The 16,407-nt window shown below is 34.8% G+C and overlaps 6 protein-coding genes across 7 annotated transcripts; 3 read left to right on the top strand and 3 right to left on the bottom strand.

Annotated features, from left to right (window-relative positions):
* The first annotated feature begins 63 nt into the window (after nucleotides 1-63).
* On the top strand, nucleotides 64-3,547 carry Chpf (Chondroitin polymerizing factor). Its single transcript, XM_070662639.1, has 7 exons — nucleotides 64-262; nucleotides 404-1,204; nucleotides 1,279-1,586; nucleotides 1,667-2,257; nucleotides 2,342-2,617; nucleotides 2,690-2,873; nucleotides 2,967-3,547. The coding sequence occupies exons 2-7, from the start codon at nucleotides 559-561 to the stop codon at nucleotides 3,260-3,262; spliced, it is 2,301 nt and encodes a 766-aa protein (XP_070518740.1). The 5' UTR covers nucleotides 64-262; nucleotides 404-558; the 3' UTR covers nucleotides 3,263-3,547.
* On the bottom strand, nucleotides 3,488-5,306 carry Eaf (ELL-associated factor). Its single transcript, XM_070662647.1, has 5 exons — nucleotides 4,982-5,306; nucleotides 4,555-4,786; nucleotides 4,267-4,467; nucleotides 3,927-4,183; nucleotides 3,488-3,806 (listed from the first exon to the last, which is right to left on the bottom strand). Exons 1-5 carry the CDS (start codon nucleotides 5,091-5,093, stop codon nucleotides 3,712-3,714), a joined length of 897 nt encoding a protein of 298 aa, XP_070518748.1. The 5' UTR covers nucleotides 5,094-5,306; the 3' UTR covers nucleotides 3,488-3,711.
* Nucleotides 5,307-5,745: 439 nt separating this feature from the next.
* Nucleotides 5,746-9,974, top strand: LOC139106109 (lipase maturation factor 2). The gene is made up of 10 exons (XM_070662640.1): nucleotides 5,746-5,964; nucleotides 6,374-6,557; nucleotides 6,653-6,754; nucleotides 6,991-7,175; nucleotides 7,258-7,436; nucleotides 7,529-7,778; nucleotides 7,864-8,069; nucleotides 8,190-8,430; nucleotides 8,537-8,753; nucleotides 8,826-9,974. The coding sequence occupies exons 1-10, from the start codon at nucleotides 5,871-5,873 to the stop codon at nucleotides 9,106-9,108; spliced, it is 1,941 nt and encodes a 646-aa protein (XP_070518741.1). The 5' UTR covers nucleotides 5,746-5,870; the 3' UTR covers nucleotides 9,109-9,974.
* A 98-nt stretch (nucleotides 9,975-10,072) lies between these two features.
* Pbp95 (proximal sequence element A Pbp95) lies at nucleotides 10,073-13,263 on the bottom strand. The gene is made up of 2 exons (XM_070662637.1): nucleotides 13,082-13,263; nucleotides 10,073-13,001 (listed from the first exon to the last, which is right to left on the bottom strand). The coding sequence occupies exon 2, from the start codon at nucleotides 12,977-12,979 to the stop codon at nucleotides 10,244-10,246; it is 2,736 nt and encodes a 911-aa protein (XP_070518738.1). The 5' UTR covers nucleotides 12,980-13,001; nucleotides 13,082-13,263; the 3' UTR covers nucleotides 10,073-10,243.
* Nucleotides 13,264-13,364: 101 nt separating this feature from the next.
* On the top strand, nucleotides 13,365-16,149 carry Kin17 (kin17 DNA and RNA binding protein). 2 transcript variants are annotated; one of them, XM_070662646.1, is made up of 4 exons: nucleotides 13,365-13,510; nucleotides 13,703-14,147; nucleotides 14,244-14,930; nucleotides 16,050-16,149. In XM_070662646.1, exons 2-4 carry the CDS (start codon nucleotides 13,742-13,744, stop codon nucleotides 16,052-16,054), a joined length of 1,098 nt encoding a protein of 365 aa, XP_070518747.1. In that variant the 5' UTR covers nucleotides 13,365-13,510; nucleotides 13,703-13,741; the 3' UTR covers nucleotides 16,055-16,149. The 2 variants fall into 2 exon arrangements, with proteins under 2 accessions (XP_070518747.1, XP_070518746.1); XM_070662645.1 differs by lacking the exon at nucleotides 16,050-16,149 and having other exon boundaries at nucleotides 14,244-15,352.
* Nucleotides 15,412-16,161, bottom strand: LOC139106116 (uncharacterized). Its single transcript, XM_070662649.1, has one exon. It carries the CDS (start codon nucleotides 16,159-16,161, stop codon nucleotides 15,490-15,492), a length of 672 nt encoding a protein of 223 aa, XP_070518750.1. The 3' UTR covers nucleotides 15,412-15,489.
* Nucleotides 16,162-16,407: the final 246 nt, after the last annotated feature.

Raw genomic sequence — 16,407 nt, 5'->3', positions numbered from 1 at the left:
TGAATATACGTGTTTAGTATAGTGCAGTATATACTATAGTCTAGTAGTGAGGTAAAAGAAGGGAGGGAAAGAGAGAATGCGCGTCTTTAATTAATATTATTTATCTCTAATTTATTATACGTATGTGTGTGTGAAATTGGTGGACATGACACAGATGATTATGCTCTAACTATCGGAATTAATGATTTTAAACAGATTCGTACTGATGCACGAGTATTCGTACGCTTTCGCGATGTTAAGGTTATTATGAGGTTTCAACAAGGTATTGGAAAAATTTATTATGTTAGAGATCTGATATATTGTTACATATACTAAATATTAATTGTGCACGATGTCTATAATAATTATTATTTAATATTTAATATTTAGTATATATCATTCACGTATCGATATATATTTGTAGGTGCTGTCAGGTATACGGTATCACCTTTCGGAATATCTAAAGCATGCTTAAAGATAGAGAAGAGATTAATTTGTTAAACAAATTTTTTTTATCGTATTCGTTATTTTAAAACGATCGAGACGATCTGCGAGAAAGAGCTCGTTAAACGTGGCAAAATGAAGGCTCTACTTAAAATATTATACTCTCTCTGTTGGAGCAATGCATACTTGATAGTAGGTATATGTATGGGGCTAAGTTTTAGCCTCCTGCTGATACCAATTGACGTCGACAGGCAGCATGACGTAGCAGAGTCCTTAGATCATTCCCTGAACACCTTGGAAGCTATAGATCCTTATGAGCCGCGAATGAATACCGACAGTAAACCTCAACAAGTGCAGAAAGCTAGGAAAGCATTTGTACGTCCAAGATATTATTCCACAGAGCTTGGAATTAGGGAGAAATTGTTTGTGGGCATTATAACAAGCCGCGAGTATCTGCACAGCAGGGATGTAGCTCTAAACAAAACGATTGCTCATATAGTAGATAAAATTCGGTATTTTATCTCTATCCCAGAAGGCACAAAGCCGAATGTTTCTTTCCCCGGCATAGTAGGGTTTACCGACACGAGAAGTATCTTAAAACCTTTTCACGCCATGAAATATATCGTTGATAATTATTTGGAGAGCTATGATTATTACTTTCTTACTAAAGATGTAAGTTACGTGAATGCAAGAGGCCTAATGGAATTCGTAAATAAAATAAGCGTCAGCCAAAATGTTCACTTAGGTGCTCAAAGTGAAATCGATACTTATTGCTCGCTTGGTAAATAATACAGATTTATAATCCAATAGATCTAATTAATTAGCAATTAACTCGAAATAAAATTAAATTTTCAGAGTCCGGTATTCTTCTGAGCAATTCCGTTATACGAGAAATGAAAAATAATCTAGACTGGTGCGTGAAGAATGCATATTCGGATTCGGACGACGTTAATTTCGGCCGTTGCGTTCTCCATTCCACTTCCATGCCCTGCGCTAGCAATATACAAGGACTAAATTTCACATTCACACAGTTAACGCCCGCGTTTAATTTCGAAAAAGATTTTATACGCTTGACCGAGCAAAACGAGTTCCAGAATTCGCTCTCTGTATATCCGATATATGATCACATACTCGTTTATAAATTTAACATGTACTTCGCCGCGGTGAGTCTCCTAAAATAACATATAAATTATTAAGTATTCTGTAAAATATAATTTAATATAAAATTCCACGTTATTTTTAGATTAACGCCGTTAAAGTTCACAAACAGATTTCTAACATACGTGAGGTAATATCTGCGACTGCACATTTGGGCCCGCAGGGTCAGAGTAATGTATCTTGGCCCATTGGAAATCAACCTGGAAATAGACCTCTAGGACGCTTTGACGTATTGCGCTGGTCTTATTTTAATTTATCTCACGTTTTTTTCGAGACCGACTTTATTAACATTCAGGAGCTAAAAGGCGACAGAAAAGCCGACATAGATCATGTGATAAGCTCAGCTGTGAACAATATTATAAACAGATATGATAACAAACTAAGCTTTATCAGACTATTGAATGGCTATTTAAGATTTGACGCATCCAGAGGGATGGATTATATTCTCGACTTGGTATTTAGCGAAGTGGCCACAGGGAAGGAAATAAGGAAGCGAATCGAGCTTTGCAAACCATTAGGAAAAGTAGAAATTATACCTGTACCGTATGTGACAGAAAATACGAGGATTAATATAATTATCACTATTGATTTAAATAAAAAGCAGGATGGTCTAAACTTTATCGAGCACTACGCGCAAAATTGTATGGAAAAGAAATGCAAGACTTTTCTGATGGTGGTTAGTTAAAAATAGACTTTTAGTTACGTCGTTACAATTAAAAAAAAAAAATTAGTTTTAATTTTTATAATTAATCTTTTGCAGGTTCTTTTATACAATTCGGATTCGCCGTCGAAAGGCCGAAGCGACGTTTATCACGAAGTAAAAACATACATATCGGTATTAAACGAGAAGTACAAAAAGGATCAATCTAAAATCACTTGGCTTTCAATACGATTACCAGCCAATGTAACTTCCATAGATTTAGATCCGATGTTGAAAATCGCCGTGACTGATTTGTGCGCAAAGAAATTCTCGTCGGAAAGTCTAGTTCTTCTTATGGAAATGGGAACGAAATTAAAATTAGATTATTTGAACAGGGTAAGCACACGTAACCATTTCATTAATAATATATGTGATTACTTTTAGTATAATTCGCTCATTTTGCACCAGGTACGAATGAATACTATTAGCCGCTATCAGATATTCAGTCCAATTCCATTTATCGAGTTCCATCCCGATATAATTTATACAAATGAAGCAGCTCATGACGAAGTGGACGTCAATAGCAACTACGGAAAATATGATGAGCAGAACTATAATAATATCGCGTTTTACATTAAAGATTACAATGCAAGTATGTGAACGTCGTTATCTTAACATTCGTTTTATGGAGTCTATTTTAATTCGAGTAAAACTTTTAATCTCTTTCGTTTAAATGTAATTTCAGTGCGACAGACAGTCGAAGCGAACATTCCATTAGCGCGATCGGACAAGGACATTTCCACTCTTCTGAAACTTTCGAAGCATAGCCCTGTAATTTCTTTGTTTGAAATGTACGTGTCGTTCAGCGACATGCACGTATTTCGCGCGATAGAACCCACGTTAAAGATAAAATACAAAGACATCAATTGCGACGACGCTTCCAACGATAGTATTTTTAAGAATTGCCTTAAATTAAGAAATAGTCACTTGGGTAAACGTAGTCAGTTAGCTAGACTAATATTAGATTATCAAAGCTATTAGACGTAAAAAAAAAAAAAAGCGTAGATTACGATACAATTTTTACAAAGAGAAATGCTATTTATTGTTACTTGAATAATTTACATTATTGATCGTATAATTATATGAACGCTTTAGATTTTTTATAGAACAAAAAAAAATATATATTTACAATTATCTATAAACCAGAAAGATATTTAATACAATTGTTAGATATATATTTTATATAGATTTATGTACAAGTCACAATTATATATTATATGAGCATTTTATTTATTCACATTAAATAAATATTCATAAATGATATAATGTTACTTTATATTTTTCAGAGTATTAGATTACGATTTTATTAGAGTTTTATTATTTAGAATTGTACAAAAATAATTCATAAAATAATCAAAGAGATACCGTAAAACAAAAATTATACAGTCAGCTTCCTTGGAACATTTCTTAATTCTATTAACATATCATCGTTAATTATCTGATTCTGATTCAGATAATTGCAGATCTTCATAAATATTATCCGACATAAAGACCGTAGGTGAGGCAGTTGTACCACTTAAATTATCTTAAAAAAAAAGAGAAGTAACATTTTTTTACATTATTTTAAATAGAAGTAATTGATAATTAAGAATTAATAGATTTATAGTAAGGTTTTAAAATTATCTATATATTTTTCTTATTTTACCTTGAATCGCTGTCGGCATTGAGATGCTTTCCGTTTCGTTATCGCTACTTGAACTGTCGGAACTGGAACCACTAGAACTGGAATCATTCTCCAAGGTGGATGATTTTGTATTTGGTAATAAAATTGATTGAGAAACTATTGTTGCAGAGGAAGATCCAGGCATTGATGCTGACAGTGCAAAATCGTCGTTGTCCGATCCAATCATTGGCAGACTGGCTAAGGTTGGTTGTCCACTCAATAATTGCACAGGTGAAGAGCTGAAATCGTAATATAAAAGGTAATAAAACAAAATTGATTAAAATATTTTTGCGCATCGATTTAAAAATAATATAATACAAACCTATTAACAGACACTGTTGGAGGGCTCGTCTTATCGTACGGTGATGTTCGTTGCGGGCTTTGCTTCGGATGTAATTGCAGAGAAGGTTCTCTCTTTTTTCCACTTATAACTTTGGTCCTTCCATTTGCCCTGCCATATGTAGGACTCCTTTTAACTTCAACGGGCATAGAATTGTTATTGCTATTACGTTTAGGTTCGGCTCTGCGAAAAGAAAAAGAAAAATTTATAACGCGACTTGGGAGTAGAACGCGAGAGATACGACGTGATAGAACGCATATTGCAACAAACCGTGTCTTTTTAACTTGAACATTGGCAGTGAGCTTCTCCAACGTGATCTCCCTCGTGACTTTATCAAAAATTAGGACGTACTCTTTATTATAAGGCCTTTGCGAACCTTTGAACACGGTATAAGGCGTACCAGCACCGTCCAAATGTGGCACGGTAACCGTTATTGTGTTATCTGAACCTACGTCGACTTTGGCGACCTTAGAATCGTCAACGCTTGCGGGCTTGAAGTCATCTAAAAAAATTAAGTAACCAATTAAATGCTTTTAAATTAATTTATTTTTGGAGCATCGTTCCCTTTAATTAAAGATCTTTACTTTGCTCCGGATTTTTATTTTTTCGTCGGTAAGTTTTAAATATTTTAACAGACTTAAACGGATGAAGCGAGAGGTTGATTTCGCTCCCTGTATTTCCCGGACATCGGACTTACATTTCAAGGTGTGGAACTTGGAGCTGTTGCTCGAGTTGAAGCTGGGGCCCAGCTTGAGCTCGCGGACTTCGGGTCCCAAACCGAGTCGCTCGGCCATGTTGACACCTTGCATTATTTCGGCGTGCCTCTCTCGTAATTATTACCTGTTTATCTTGACGAACAAGCGAATCGGTGAAACGTACACGGTGCACCGATAAGAGTTATCTCACTCGCCGCACGTTATAGCACATGGCTTTGAAAACGAGATAAATATGGTACGAGAAATCTCCCAGCTGTCAGCGCCACTTGACTCTCTCCGGAAATGACGAATGCGAGACGAACGACGGACACGCACCGGAAGAACGTGCGTGAGTATGGTATAGTATAGTGAGTATAGTATAGTATATTTGGCATTAAAATATTTGAACGATTTATATTATCTATTATTTAATTTAAATGCTTTTTCTTTTCCTTTTCTTTTTTTTTTTTGGTAAGAAATTGATTACAGATTTAACGTTTAAACGCCACGATGAGTTAAAAAATAAATCTTATTTATATTAAATTTTACTGAAAAATAATGGCCCGTCCGATTTATCGCCGCGTCGCTTCTGAATTTGAGTTTCAGCGATTAAATTCAACAGCCGCCAATGAGCGCGCGTAGCGTCGCCTCGCTATCTAGCGAGCTGTTATCGCCGGAAGGCGGTTTGGCGGGTTTCGTCACCGGTTACACGCGTGTGTGCGTGTGCCTGCGCGATTTTAGCGCCGGGCGGGAGCCGCGGGAGGGCCGTGGACCGTGCCTGACGTCACTGTGTGCGTGTGTGCGTTGCGTTTTGACCCGGCAGCGTAGGTCGCTCGTTCAATCTTCGTCGCTAAATGCGAGGTTTCTCACATAAAACTTGCGATCACGACCATGGCGCAATTACGGTACACCCGTAATCTGTTTCTACGCGGTATCTGCATCATATACCTGTTCGCGTTCCTCAGCTTCTACGTGCAGATTCCAGGTGAGGCATAACACCGCGTACCTCGACCGAAGCTTCGTCGGCGATCGTGTCGTACGTCGCAATATATTTTCCTGCTCGCGGAAGCGAGACCGCACGCGTCGAGCTTCTCGGAGAACGCTCGTCTACCCGCGTTGCGTAATGAGATAAATATTCATTAGCTTCGTTCATACACGGTACTCCGAAACGCATATACTCCGCTTTGTACACGCCTGCGTTGGAGTCGAATTACGCTTCTTATTACGTGCTCCAGAACAGAATTTTACGTGCTGCAAATCGAATCGCGATCCTACGCACCGATTTCCAAACGTAAAAAGATGTACAGTTTGTGTTAGGATATGCGTGCGTAAATTAATGTTTCGGTGGGATTTATAATATAGTTTGGGATGTTATTAATTCGTATACTTTGCAGGATTGTACGGCGACAATGGAATCCTGCCGGCCAGAACGCAGTTGGATCTCAAAGGGCGTGCGACGTGGATGACTAAACTGAAGCAGAAGCCAACGTTCTTGTGGCTGGCGCCGTATCTGGGTTTAAACGTTGAATATATGCTGGATGTATTGGCTATTCTTGGGACGGTTCTCTCCTTTGCAGGGTACATTTTAAATACGACACAATTAAGCAAAATTTTTTTTAATATCAGAGAATATTGTTATGGAATTGCTAATGCCCAAAAAATTACGTTTGCAGATTTATCTCGCAGAAATTCTGCACGGCTATAACATTTGCAGGGCTATGGTCTCTGTATTATTCTTTGTATCAGATTGGCCAAACATTTATGTTCTTCCAATGGTGAGTTGTATTATTTTTATCTATATTTAAATTTCTCGTATCGATCTTCTCACATGCTTATTTTTTATTTACGAATATATATTTTTGTATCATAATTAAAACCGCAATTAAAAAATAATTTTAACATATATTACGCAACGCCTATTTTTTTGTGAATATATAATTTATTTAGCTGTATACATAATTTAATTGATTACATAAAGTAATTAAGACTTATGTACACGTTAAACTTGCAGGGACGTTCTGTTATTGGAGGCTGGATTTTTATGCATATTTATCGCACCTATTTGGTATCCTTATCGAGGGAAACCGAGCGATGGTGTAACGCTCTGGGCCGTACGTTGGTTACTTTTCCGCCTTATGTTTTCTAGCGGCGTAGTGAAACTCACTTCAGGCTGTCCACTTTGGTGGAAATTGGATGGTAAAATAATTTTCACAGACTCAGATTGTACGATATATATATTTGTACGCTAATAATATTTTTATTATTTTTTATTTTGCAGCTCTAAATATTCATTTTGAATCTCAGTGTATACCAACTGCTTTGGCATGGTATGCACATCAATTACCAACGTGGTTTCTTCGATTAACCACTGTAGCTACAAATGTCATTGAGCTCGCAGTACCAATTTTATTTTTTTTTCCAAACAGAAAAGTGAGAATAATAGCATTTTACTTACAGGTATGTAACAATGGTTTTCAATCAGCTGTAACGTAATATCTATAAACTTACGTCGCTTGATTGATTTTTGTGACACTTTAATTTTGTTTCAGGTGTTTCTACAACTATGCATTATCGTTACTGGAAATTACAATTTCTTCAATTTCCTTACTATCTGTTTATGCATATCCTTGCTAGATGATCAGTTCTTTTATAAACGAAAATCTAAAGGCGATAAATCGCGTATAAAAAATTATCTCTCGACACTAACAACTATATCGGTTTACGGAGTGATATTGTATGGAACATACGTTTTTTACGGACTCAAGTTAACAGACAACTGGACCATAGAATCTAACATCAGTACTTATTACTTCCTTATTAATACAAATAATAATTTAATCTTCCATTGAGCGTTTAATTATAATCGTATCTTCTTTTTTTACAGAGTTTACACCAGAGCAATTTGATTATGTTCTATCGCGTGCGGTGATACTTTTCATATACGTTGGTCTAGCATCCCTTGGATTAACATTCCTGGATGCGATAGTCACGTCTTTACATTTTGCGAAAAGTACATATGAAAAAATTACAACAGTGATTGTCACGCTTTTGTACATCACGGTTGTAGGCAGCATTTTCACGTTAAGCCTTGTAAGTAATAAATATATCTAAATACGTCAGTTTTAACGTGCTTACATTTATTACTGGAAATTTAATGCGATACGTAAAGTATCGCACGTATGTAAATACATGTAAAATAAATCTTTGCAGGTACCGTATTCCACTTTGCATGAAACGCACAACACGACAGTATTTAATCAGCTAAAGCAGGTTCATGCAAAGATAGATCATCTTCATATAACAAACAGTTATGGATTATTCCGTCGCATGACTGGGGTAGATGGTAGACCCGAAGTTGTGATAGAAGGAAGTAATAACATCGAAGGACCGTGGAAGGAATACGAATTTCTATATAAACCCGGCAATGTTAATAATTCGCTACCATTTGTTGGTGAGATATTTTCATATATCAAATATTTTCTTTTATATTATTTCGTACGCAATCATTGTTAATTAATTATAATTATAAAATGTAAAAAAAAATTTTCTTTTTGCAGCACCTCATCAACCGCGTCTCGATTGGCAAATGTGGTTTGCTGCTTTAGGTACATATCATCAAAACCCGTGGTTAACGTCGCTAGCTTATCGTTTGTTAAACGGACAGCCTGAAGTATTGGCTCTAATAAATAATGTCGAAAATCCGTTCCGAGACAGACCGCCGAAATATATTAGAGCTAGTCTTTATCATTACCATTATACCTCATGGAGCAAAACGTAAGTACAATCTATCGTATATATTTCAAACGTACACCATTATTTAACTTATTTATATTGTCTCAAATACAGCTCGAATACTCGTTCTTGGTGGACTAGAGAAAGAATAGGAGAGTACTTTCCAATATTTAGTAAAGATCATTCACCACTTCTCGATTATCTGACAAAAATAAAGATTATTCAAGAGAAGCCAGGTTTTAAGATAGCAAACGAACCACTCAAATTAATTCTGGATTACGTTAGGTCTTTGATCAGTAAAGTGGAGCCGAGTCTAATCTTATGGGGCGTTCTTACAGCTGGTTGCACAATAATCATAACAGGTAATTTTAACAGTTCGGTATCGAAAAAGAAATAGTTACCGAACGATAATCATTATAAGAATTTAATGAGACAAATTTACAAGGTATTGAATCTTAACAAAATATAAAATGTAAGTTGTAAAATATACATATGTCAACTGAGTGAAAATTATTTGCATACAGTCTAACTTAGAGACACAAAATCCTTTTTGCATGTAAGATACACTTGCATTTCTTCCTTCAATCTAATAGATTATTGTTAGACAATATTAACTATTATATCGTGTAAAATAACATGACGCACTAAAAATATTTCCTAAGATAACTCTTAAGAGAAAAAAATAAAAAAGATATTTCATTTTTTTACATAAAATAATACTAGAAACTTTGATGTATCTGATGAACGAATATGTTCTACATATATGTGTCCCAATTACGATATTAATACTCTATGTTTCGTCTTTTATTTACTCATTACAAAGAGCATGTGATATGATTTGTAATATTATATGTATATATAAATTGGATCTCTCATTTCATTATTATATCACTCATTAGTGTTAGTTTCGCTGATTTTAAGAATGATATTGTTAAGTATTTATAAATAAAAAAAAAAATATATCGATTAGAATAAAAATAAAAGTAGAAAAAGAGACACTTTGGCATATATATACATATATATATATACATATGTGTATAAAGTATATTTTTTTATATAACTAATTAATATTGCATTTCTTTTTAAACGTCTTTTATAAGTACTACACATTACTCGATATCATTTATACATGTTATAATTAGGTTTTGACAAATTTACATTTGTTTAAAACTACATTTGTCAATAGCCGTTCTTATGGCCTTCCTAAAATTTATAAATGTAATTTTATATCTTATAAACTTACAATTATACACGTATTTGTAACATGTTCGCATTCAGATATACATACATTCTAAACCATTTTTCCTAATCGTTATTATTGATTATCACAGTTATGTAATACATTACGGATTATTTTCAGAAGATTATATTTGTAATAAAATGAAAAGCTAGTCTTTTTTTCTACGCACATTTATTTTAACATAAAGAAAGATATAAAAATGTAAACTAAAATGTATTATTTGCAGATAAATAAAACAATAATGCTTCCTACAAATAGTTTGGTATCGATTTGAGAATGCCGAATGCATCAGTTATTTCAAACTGACTTTTCTTCTTTTGCGTAGAACAGGAGCGTTCGACATTGTAGTGTCTGAAACGGGTTGAGGTTTGTTATTAACTTTTGTCTTTTTGGTATCTTCGCATTTTCTTTTCAGCGAAACAGCTTTCTTTTCATCGGGTGGTTTTAAAGAAAATATCGTTTCTGGTCCTTCTGTTTGTAGTATGGTGTTCGACAAACCTATGGGAATTTTAAATAATTGCAGCAGGCGAGTTCGCAGTAGCTTGTATTCATCACTTTCTATTTCCTCAGGTGAAGAATCCGTTGTCGTTTGCTTTTGTTTTCTCTCAATTTTAGGCGATGCTATTGATTTACACGGTTGAACACATTCAGCTTGATAGTCGTACAATAATTTCCAAAGAAGCAAATTCTTCCAACCCAATAAAGTCGCTTGATTCGGCAGAATTGCGTTATTCAGGCTCGTTCTTCTTTCAACTTCTTCATCAATATTGTTCGTTTCCTCTATATTCTGTTCGTTTAATTGCTTTGTCAAATTTGATTTAATACTCACATTTAATTCGTCAGATTTTAATAAAGCTTTACGTAATAATAGAGTGCTTTCTGGAGCAGAAGACAAGACGCACTTTATTGATTTATACAGATGTTTATTTTGGTGATAATTGTGGTAGTCATTCGTTAAAAATTGACCAAATTTAGAAAACTGAATGTGTTCCTCGATGGTAATAAGAGGATACATATAGGAAGTTACTGAAAAATCTAAAGACTTATTAACAAGAAACTTTTCATTCACATCTAAATCATAGTTTATAGACGTTTTATGTTGATATTTAATTTTTTTGTTCCTTACATGTCCGTCAAACGGAAGTGGCGGTATGAAGAAATCACTCTCGCTAACTTCTGGCGTGCAGCCGAACATTCGCGTCCTATACTCTTCCACTCGTTCCTTATTCTGTGTTGTACTTTTTAAAGCGTTTATGTATTTTTTTAAAGAAACCAAAAGTTGTTTGTCTTTGTTATTTAACTGTACGTAATCCAGAAAATCATCTGGAATATCAAGATTGGCATTTAATACATTCAACGCATTGTATAACTTCTTGGTGTTGAGCATAAGTTCTTCGACGTCGTAAAGTTCTTTTTCAGAATCATTAAATTTATTCAAAGGTGGGAAGCAAAGAGTCTCGTACAGCCTTAATTGAATATCGGAAATTTCTACAGAGGACTGTTTCGGTAATTTCAATAACGAAGCTTTATCAAGTGATTTTAACTTGGTCGCCTTAGATTTCAAATACTTCCTATTGCGAATTGTAAGGGGCGGTCTAGGTATATTTTCAAGGCTAATACCCTTCTCTACGTATTTCAGTAACGCGCTATATCGATGTCTCACTTGTGTTCTCGACTTATTAGAAAAATATGTTGCTATCTTAGACCAATTGTTACGATATTTTAATTGCAGATCAATTAATGTTACATCATCGTCGATTGACCATATATTAAAATCGTTCGTCGTTATTGTCGTGTAGTGCTGGTGAAGTTGTACCGAAGTTCGATGTGGCATCACCACGTTTGCAATTTTGCAAAAATCCTTGCCGTATTTTTGCACCGCTTTCAACAGATTTGTCGTTTCCAAATAAGTAAATCTACCTTTTCTTAAATGCGGTGCTTGCCTGTATGTCCATCGTATATAAACTTGTTGCTTAGTTCTATGCCGCATGTGATTGGCGATATCAGTCCAGGAAATATAATCCCCAATTCTAATAGCGTCTATAACTTTGTAGAGATGTTTATCTTCCGCTTTGGTCCAGTTATGTCCAAATGTTAATTTTTTTATGGTATTGTATCTAATAAAACATTGGTACGCGCTACGCTTTGTCCCCAATATCTGCGTAATAGCATCCCAATTTTGGCATTTATATTCGTTTGCATATCGCAGCAATTTCTTGTCTTCCGTACTCGTCCACTCATCCTTCTTGAATTTCGGGTGCAGGTAGACATTCCACATAGCCTGGCATTCGCCGGGCGAATGCTTATTGTCGAAATTCATAGCCGAAATTTTGTGCCAGTCAAACTCTCTTTCACCCATCGCTTCTATCATTTCCTTCCAATTTTTCGGATGTACCAGCTTAGCTCTTTTCCCTTGCCTATCGGATTCTTCAACACCTTTGTTGAAATCTTCGCTTAATACGAATTCAATAGCTTGATCTTTTATGGCATTGAAAAGTATTTCCCTGTCTTTTCGCGACCAGCGACTTGGCTTTTTCAAAAACGGAAGGAACAATTCGCCACGTGCTTCCTTTAACTTGGCATCGTAATTTTTTGGAGCGCTGAAAAAATCTTTATCCTTAAAATATGGCATGCCGGCGTGACTGATTGTTAATTTGGAAGTAAAGTCACAATTATCCTTGGACAGTATCATTTTCTCATCCAGTAGTTTAATTTTCTGCTCAGACTTTTCTAATAAAACAGTCAGCTGTTTTTTAACTATCGTCAGACCTGTAAGCAACTTTGTATTAATATCGTAAGCATTCAGAGACGCGTCGATATGACGATTTGTAGATATGTAATCAAGATAGTCGTCGTCAACGTTTTCCTTTTTATTATCATCATCATTTTCGGAGTCAATATCCGACAGTATGACAAGTTTCTGGCTGCTACGATCACGCTGCTGAGATTCCTCGTTCGTGTCCAAAGCTAAAACTTCTTCCAGAGCTCGAATATCAGCCAAAATATCTGCATCGTCAGAATCGCTCATGTTGATGCCTGCCTTTTAATCACTGTAGCAAATAAATTAAAACAAATCAAATGATATGTGCCGTATCCGTTTAAATATTTGTCAATTAATTAACAAACTTACGTCAGTAGTCCATGTGTAGGTGAGGAGAAAAAGAAAAAGGTTAGAGCCTTCGAAAAGTTTTCTCAAACAACGTTTAGTGGCACAACAATAGGTTCATTTACGAGAGCAAAATACCGAAAACACACATGACGAAGTTTTCTGTCTTTTTTACACCGCGAGAGTAAATAAAGATGGTCACTTAGCAAGACCGGCATGCGCGAGTATTGGAGCAACGACACCGTTGTCCAATGAGAGCTTAGCTTTTCTGTAGAAAGAGACATAATCCGCGCTGGTGTGCAGGAGACATTATACGTCGTCTTTCTCCCTTCTACCTGTCATATCTTTAAAGGAATAGTTACTCCAGATCGAGGACTGTCAGTGAGTAGGCCAGTTTCCTTAAATTTGACCAAAATCATCAGCTTGTGGCGAGAAAACTTACGAAAAAATCCTGTAAGTTCGATACGTTTATAAAAGTAATAAAAATCCTGCCATTTTTCTTAAATATCGTCTCGCTTGCAATAAATAATTTAACCTATAAATAATGCACAAGTTTTTTTTGTAAGCAAATTATTGTTTTATATATTTATTATTTAATTAAATTTTAACAAATAGGCAATTGTTAAATGTGTTACTTTATTGCAGGATTTATTCTGAGTCGAACGTAAGAGTAGGACGCGAATAATGGGGAAGCACGAAGTAGGCACGCCGAAGTACATTGCTAATAAAATCAAGGCGAAGGGACTGCAAAAGTTAAGGTGGTATTGTCAAATGTGTCAGAAGCAATGTCGGGACGAAAATGGATTTAAGTGTCACACGATGTCGGAGTCTCATCATCGTCAGCTGTTACTGTTTGCCGAAAATGCGCATAAGTACATGGATCAATTCTCACGCGAATTTTCGCAGGGGTATCTGAACTTATTGAAAAGGCAATTCGGCACCCGTCGAGTACCAGCGAATAGAGTATATCAGGAATACATTTCTGATAGAGGACATATACACATGAATGCAACTCAGTGGCTCACCTTAACAGCTTTTGTAAAATGGCTCGGACGTACGGGACAGTGTGTTGTAGATGAGACCGAAAAAGGTTTGTACTTTAATGTAATTTATTGTTTGTAATATAATATTAATAATTAAAATTTTGTGGAGTTTCAGATTTTTTAAATAACTTGTATCATTTCAGGGTGGTTTGTTACATACATCGATAGGGATCCTGAGACACTTGCTGCTCAAGAAAAAAAAGCAAAAAAAGAAAAGATGGACAAGGACGATGAAGAACGGTTAATGGATTTTATTGACAAACAAATAGAAAAAGCAAAACAGGATATAAAGATCGAGGAAGGCGAAACGTCTAAGGTACCTTTAATACGTCCTGAAAATGATACGCCTTTAGTCCTTGATATAAAACTAAAGCCAAAACCGAAGTTACTCCCTAAAATTGAAATAAAGCAAGAAAAGAGAAAAAGTGAAGATAATCAAAGCAAGCCAGACAAAAAAATAAAAAGTGAAGTTAGCCAGAGCAAATCGGATAAAAAGTTAAAAAATACCGATAATTCTCCACTCATTGAAGGATGGTTGAAAGAAGGTTTAATAATTAAAGTAACTACAAAAAGTTTGGGCGATAAATATTACAAGGCTAAAGGCGTCGTTCAATCAGTCGAAACGGACGGCTTTGTAGGTAAAATAAAATTGAAGACACCCGAAGAAGTTAACGGACATATTATACGAGTGGATCAAGAATATTTAGAGACCGTAATTCCTGCGATAGGTAAAGAAGTCTTAATTCTCTGGGGAAAACATAAAGGCATGAAAGCAATAGTAAAAAAATTACACATAGAACACTACAGCATTGACGTCAAACTTGAAAAAGGTAATAATGTTATTGAAAAACTTCCATACGAACAAGTATGCAAGTACGTAGATTGAAAAATAATTATTTAGAGAGAGAGAAAAAATAAGACAAGGATCCTATACTTTAATATTGTAATTTTAATATTTTATACTCCTTGCATTCGTCTAAAGAGCACCTGTGTACAAATTTAACAATTAAATAAGAAAGGTTAAGCTTGCGTTTAAAGCATACATATCTTTTTTATTGAATATTACGAATTAAAGTTTGTTAAATATATATCAGTGTCGGTATAACAGAATAAATTAATATGTACGAAATTCGGGAATTATTCAAATGTTATAATTTTAACATTTTAAACATTAAGATTTTAGAATAATTTTTTTTACATTAAATATTAATTACTTATTAAATTATTAAGAAACAAATGTAAAGGAAAAAAAATTAAAAAAAAAATTTTAAAAAGTAAAACATCGTCTTAAGATTAAGAAATTGTTAGATATTTTTTTTTTTTCATTAAATTGATCTTGTTTATTACATTGTCACGATATAATACATAAGCATAACAATACTTATAATTTTATTTGGTTTTACGTAACATTTGCTCATACACGTATGGCACTGGAAAAAATTCTTGGTCAATTAGAGCAATACGGTTATTCATTTTAAAGAATACTTTTCCCCCATCTTTCTGCTTAAATGCAGGTTCGAGAGTACCCTCGCCGAATGTTTCTATTCGTTTTTTACCCAATATGTCCCTGACAAATACAGCCTTAAACATTTTTTCCTTAGGATTGTGATAAATTCTAAACGGGAGCATTCTGCTACCGTATATAAGTATAACGGTTACGATAGTACTAGTAAACCACAAAAATCCTTGTTGTACAAGTGTAAAAGGCCCGGTTTTAGATTCATCGTGTAGTACTCCTTTTAATCCTCTTTTTTGTAAAGAATTTCTATCATAGATGAAGTATCCCAAAGTAGATATATTCACTGCAAGACCTACCCATCCGGCATAATATCCTATGACAATTAACCCGTTCATAGCCGAGATTTCCCTATACACAATCTTATAATCGTCGCTTACATTGTCCTTCATTTTAAATTTAGTTTCTGACCAGGTGTTCCTTCTATGATTAGGATAATGTTCCATATTTCTCGCCGGCGGTTTTTTATTAATAAAACCAGAAATGACATCCTTACGAAAAGTGGATCTGCACAGGATGCGTGCCTTATCCAGGATATAAATCATCTTTACAGCTCGTAAGCGATTCTGCAACATCAAACGTAAAAGAGTTAACAGACGTACAGAGAGACAGGTAAATTTTCATTTATTAAATTTGATTGTTGAACTTTGGTCGTCGAGACTTTTACTCGTTCGACGAATGTTCCACGACGACGCAGTATAATTTTTAATGCGTTTCAAAGTATTAATAAGTCACCTCACATGGATAATCGGTCGTGCATACGCTGCATAACTTCTCAATTGCTTTTTAAA

Source organism: Cardiocondyla obscurior, linkage group LG10 (genome assembly GCF_019399895.1).
Source record: "Cardiocondyla obscurior isolate alpha-2009 linkage group LG10, Cobs3.1, whole genome shotgun sequence".
Taxonomy (NCBI): domain Eukaryota; kingdom Metazoa; phylum Arthropoda; class Insecta; order Hymenoptera; family Formicidae; genus Cardiocondyla; species Cardiocondyla obscurior.
Note: the sequence above shows the minus strand (reverse complement) of the source record. Positions and strands in the feature narration are given on the sequence as shown.

Excerpts from the sequence above, each read along its gene's own strand:
- Kin17 (XM_070662645.1), top strand. The coding sequence starts at position 13,742 with ATGGGGAAGCACGAAGTAGGCACGCCGAAGTACATTGCTAATAAAATC. Across the intron at positions 14,148-14,243 it reads TGTAGATGAGACCGAAAAAG|GGTGGTTTGTTACATACATC; the intron begins GTTTGTACTTTA and ends GTATCATTTCAG.
- Eaf (XM_070662647.1), bottom strand. The coding sequence starts at position 5,093 with ATGCAAGGTGTCAACATGGCCGAGCGACTCGGTTTGGGACCCGAAGTC. Across the intron at positions 4,184-4,266 it reads CCAACAGTGTCTGTTAATAG|CTCTTCACCTGTGCAATTAT; the intron begins GTTTGTATTATA and ends TTACGATTTCAG. Across the intron at positions 3,807-3,926 it reads AATGCCGACAGCGATTCAAG|ATAATTTAAGTGGTACAACT; the intron begins GTAAAATAAGAA and ends TTTTTTTTTAAG.
- LOC139106116 (XM_070662649.1), bottom strand. The coding sequence starts at position 16,161 with ATGATTTATATCCTGGATAAGGCACGCATCCTGTGCAGATCCACTTTT.
- LOC139106109 (XM_070662640.1), top strand. The coding sequence starts at position 5,871 with ATGGCGCAATTACGGTACACCCGTAATCTGTTTCTACGCGGTATCTGC. Across the intron at positions 6,755-6,990 it reads ACATTTATGTTCTTCCAATG|GGACGTTCTGTTATTGGAGG; the intron begins GTGAGTTGTATT and ends TTAAACTTGCAG. Across the intron at positions 8,431-8,536 it reads TAATTCGCTACCATTTGTTG|CACCTCATCAACCGCGTCTC; the intron begins GTGAGATATTTT and ends TTCTTTTTGCAG.
- Pbp95 (XM_070662637.1), bottom strand. The coding sequence starts at position 12,979 with ATGAGCGATTCTGACGATGCAGATATTTTGGCTGATATTCGAGCTCTG.
- Chpf (XM_070662639.1), top strand. The coding sequence starts at position 559 with ATGAAGGCTCTACTTAAAATATTATACTCTCTCTGTTGGAGCAATGCA. Across the intron at positions 1,205-1,278 it reads CGATACTTATTGCTCGCTTG|AGTCCGGTATTCTTCTGAGC; the intron begins GTAAATAATACA and ends TTAAATTTTCAG. Across the intron at positions 2,258-2,341 it reads GCAAGACTTTTCTGATGGTG|GTTCTTTTATACAATTCGGA; the intron begins GTTAGTTAAAAA and ends AATCTTTTGCAG.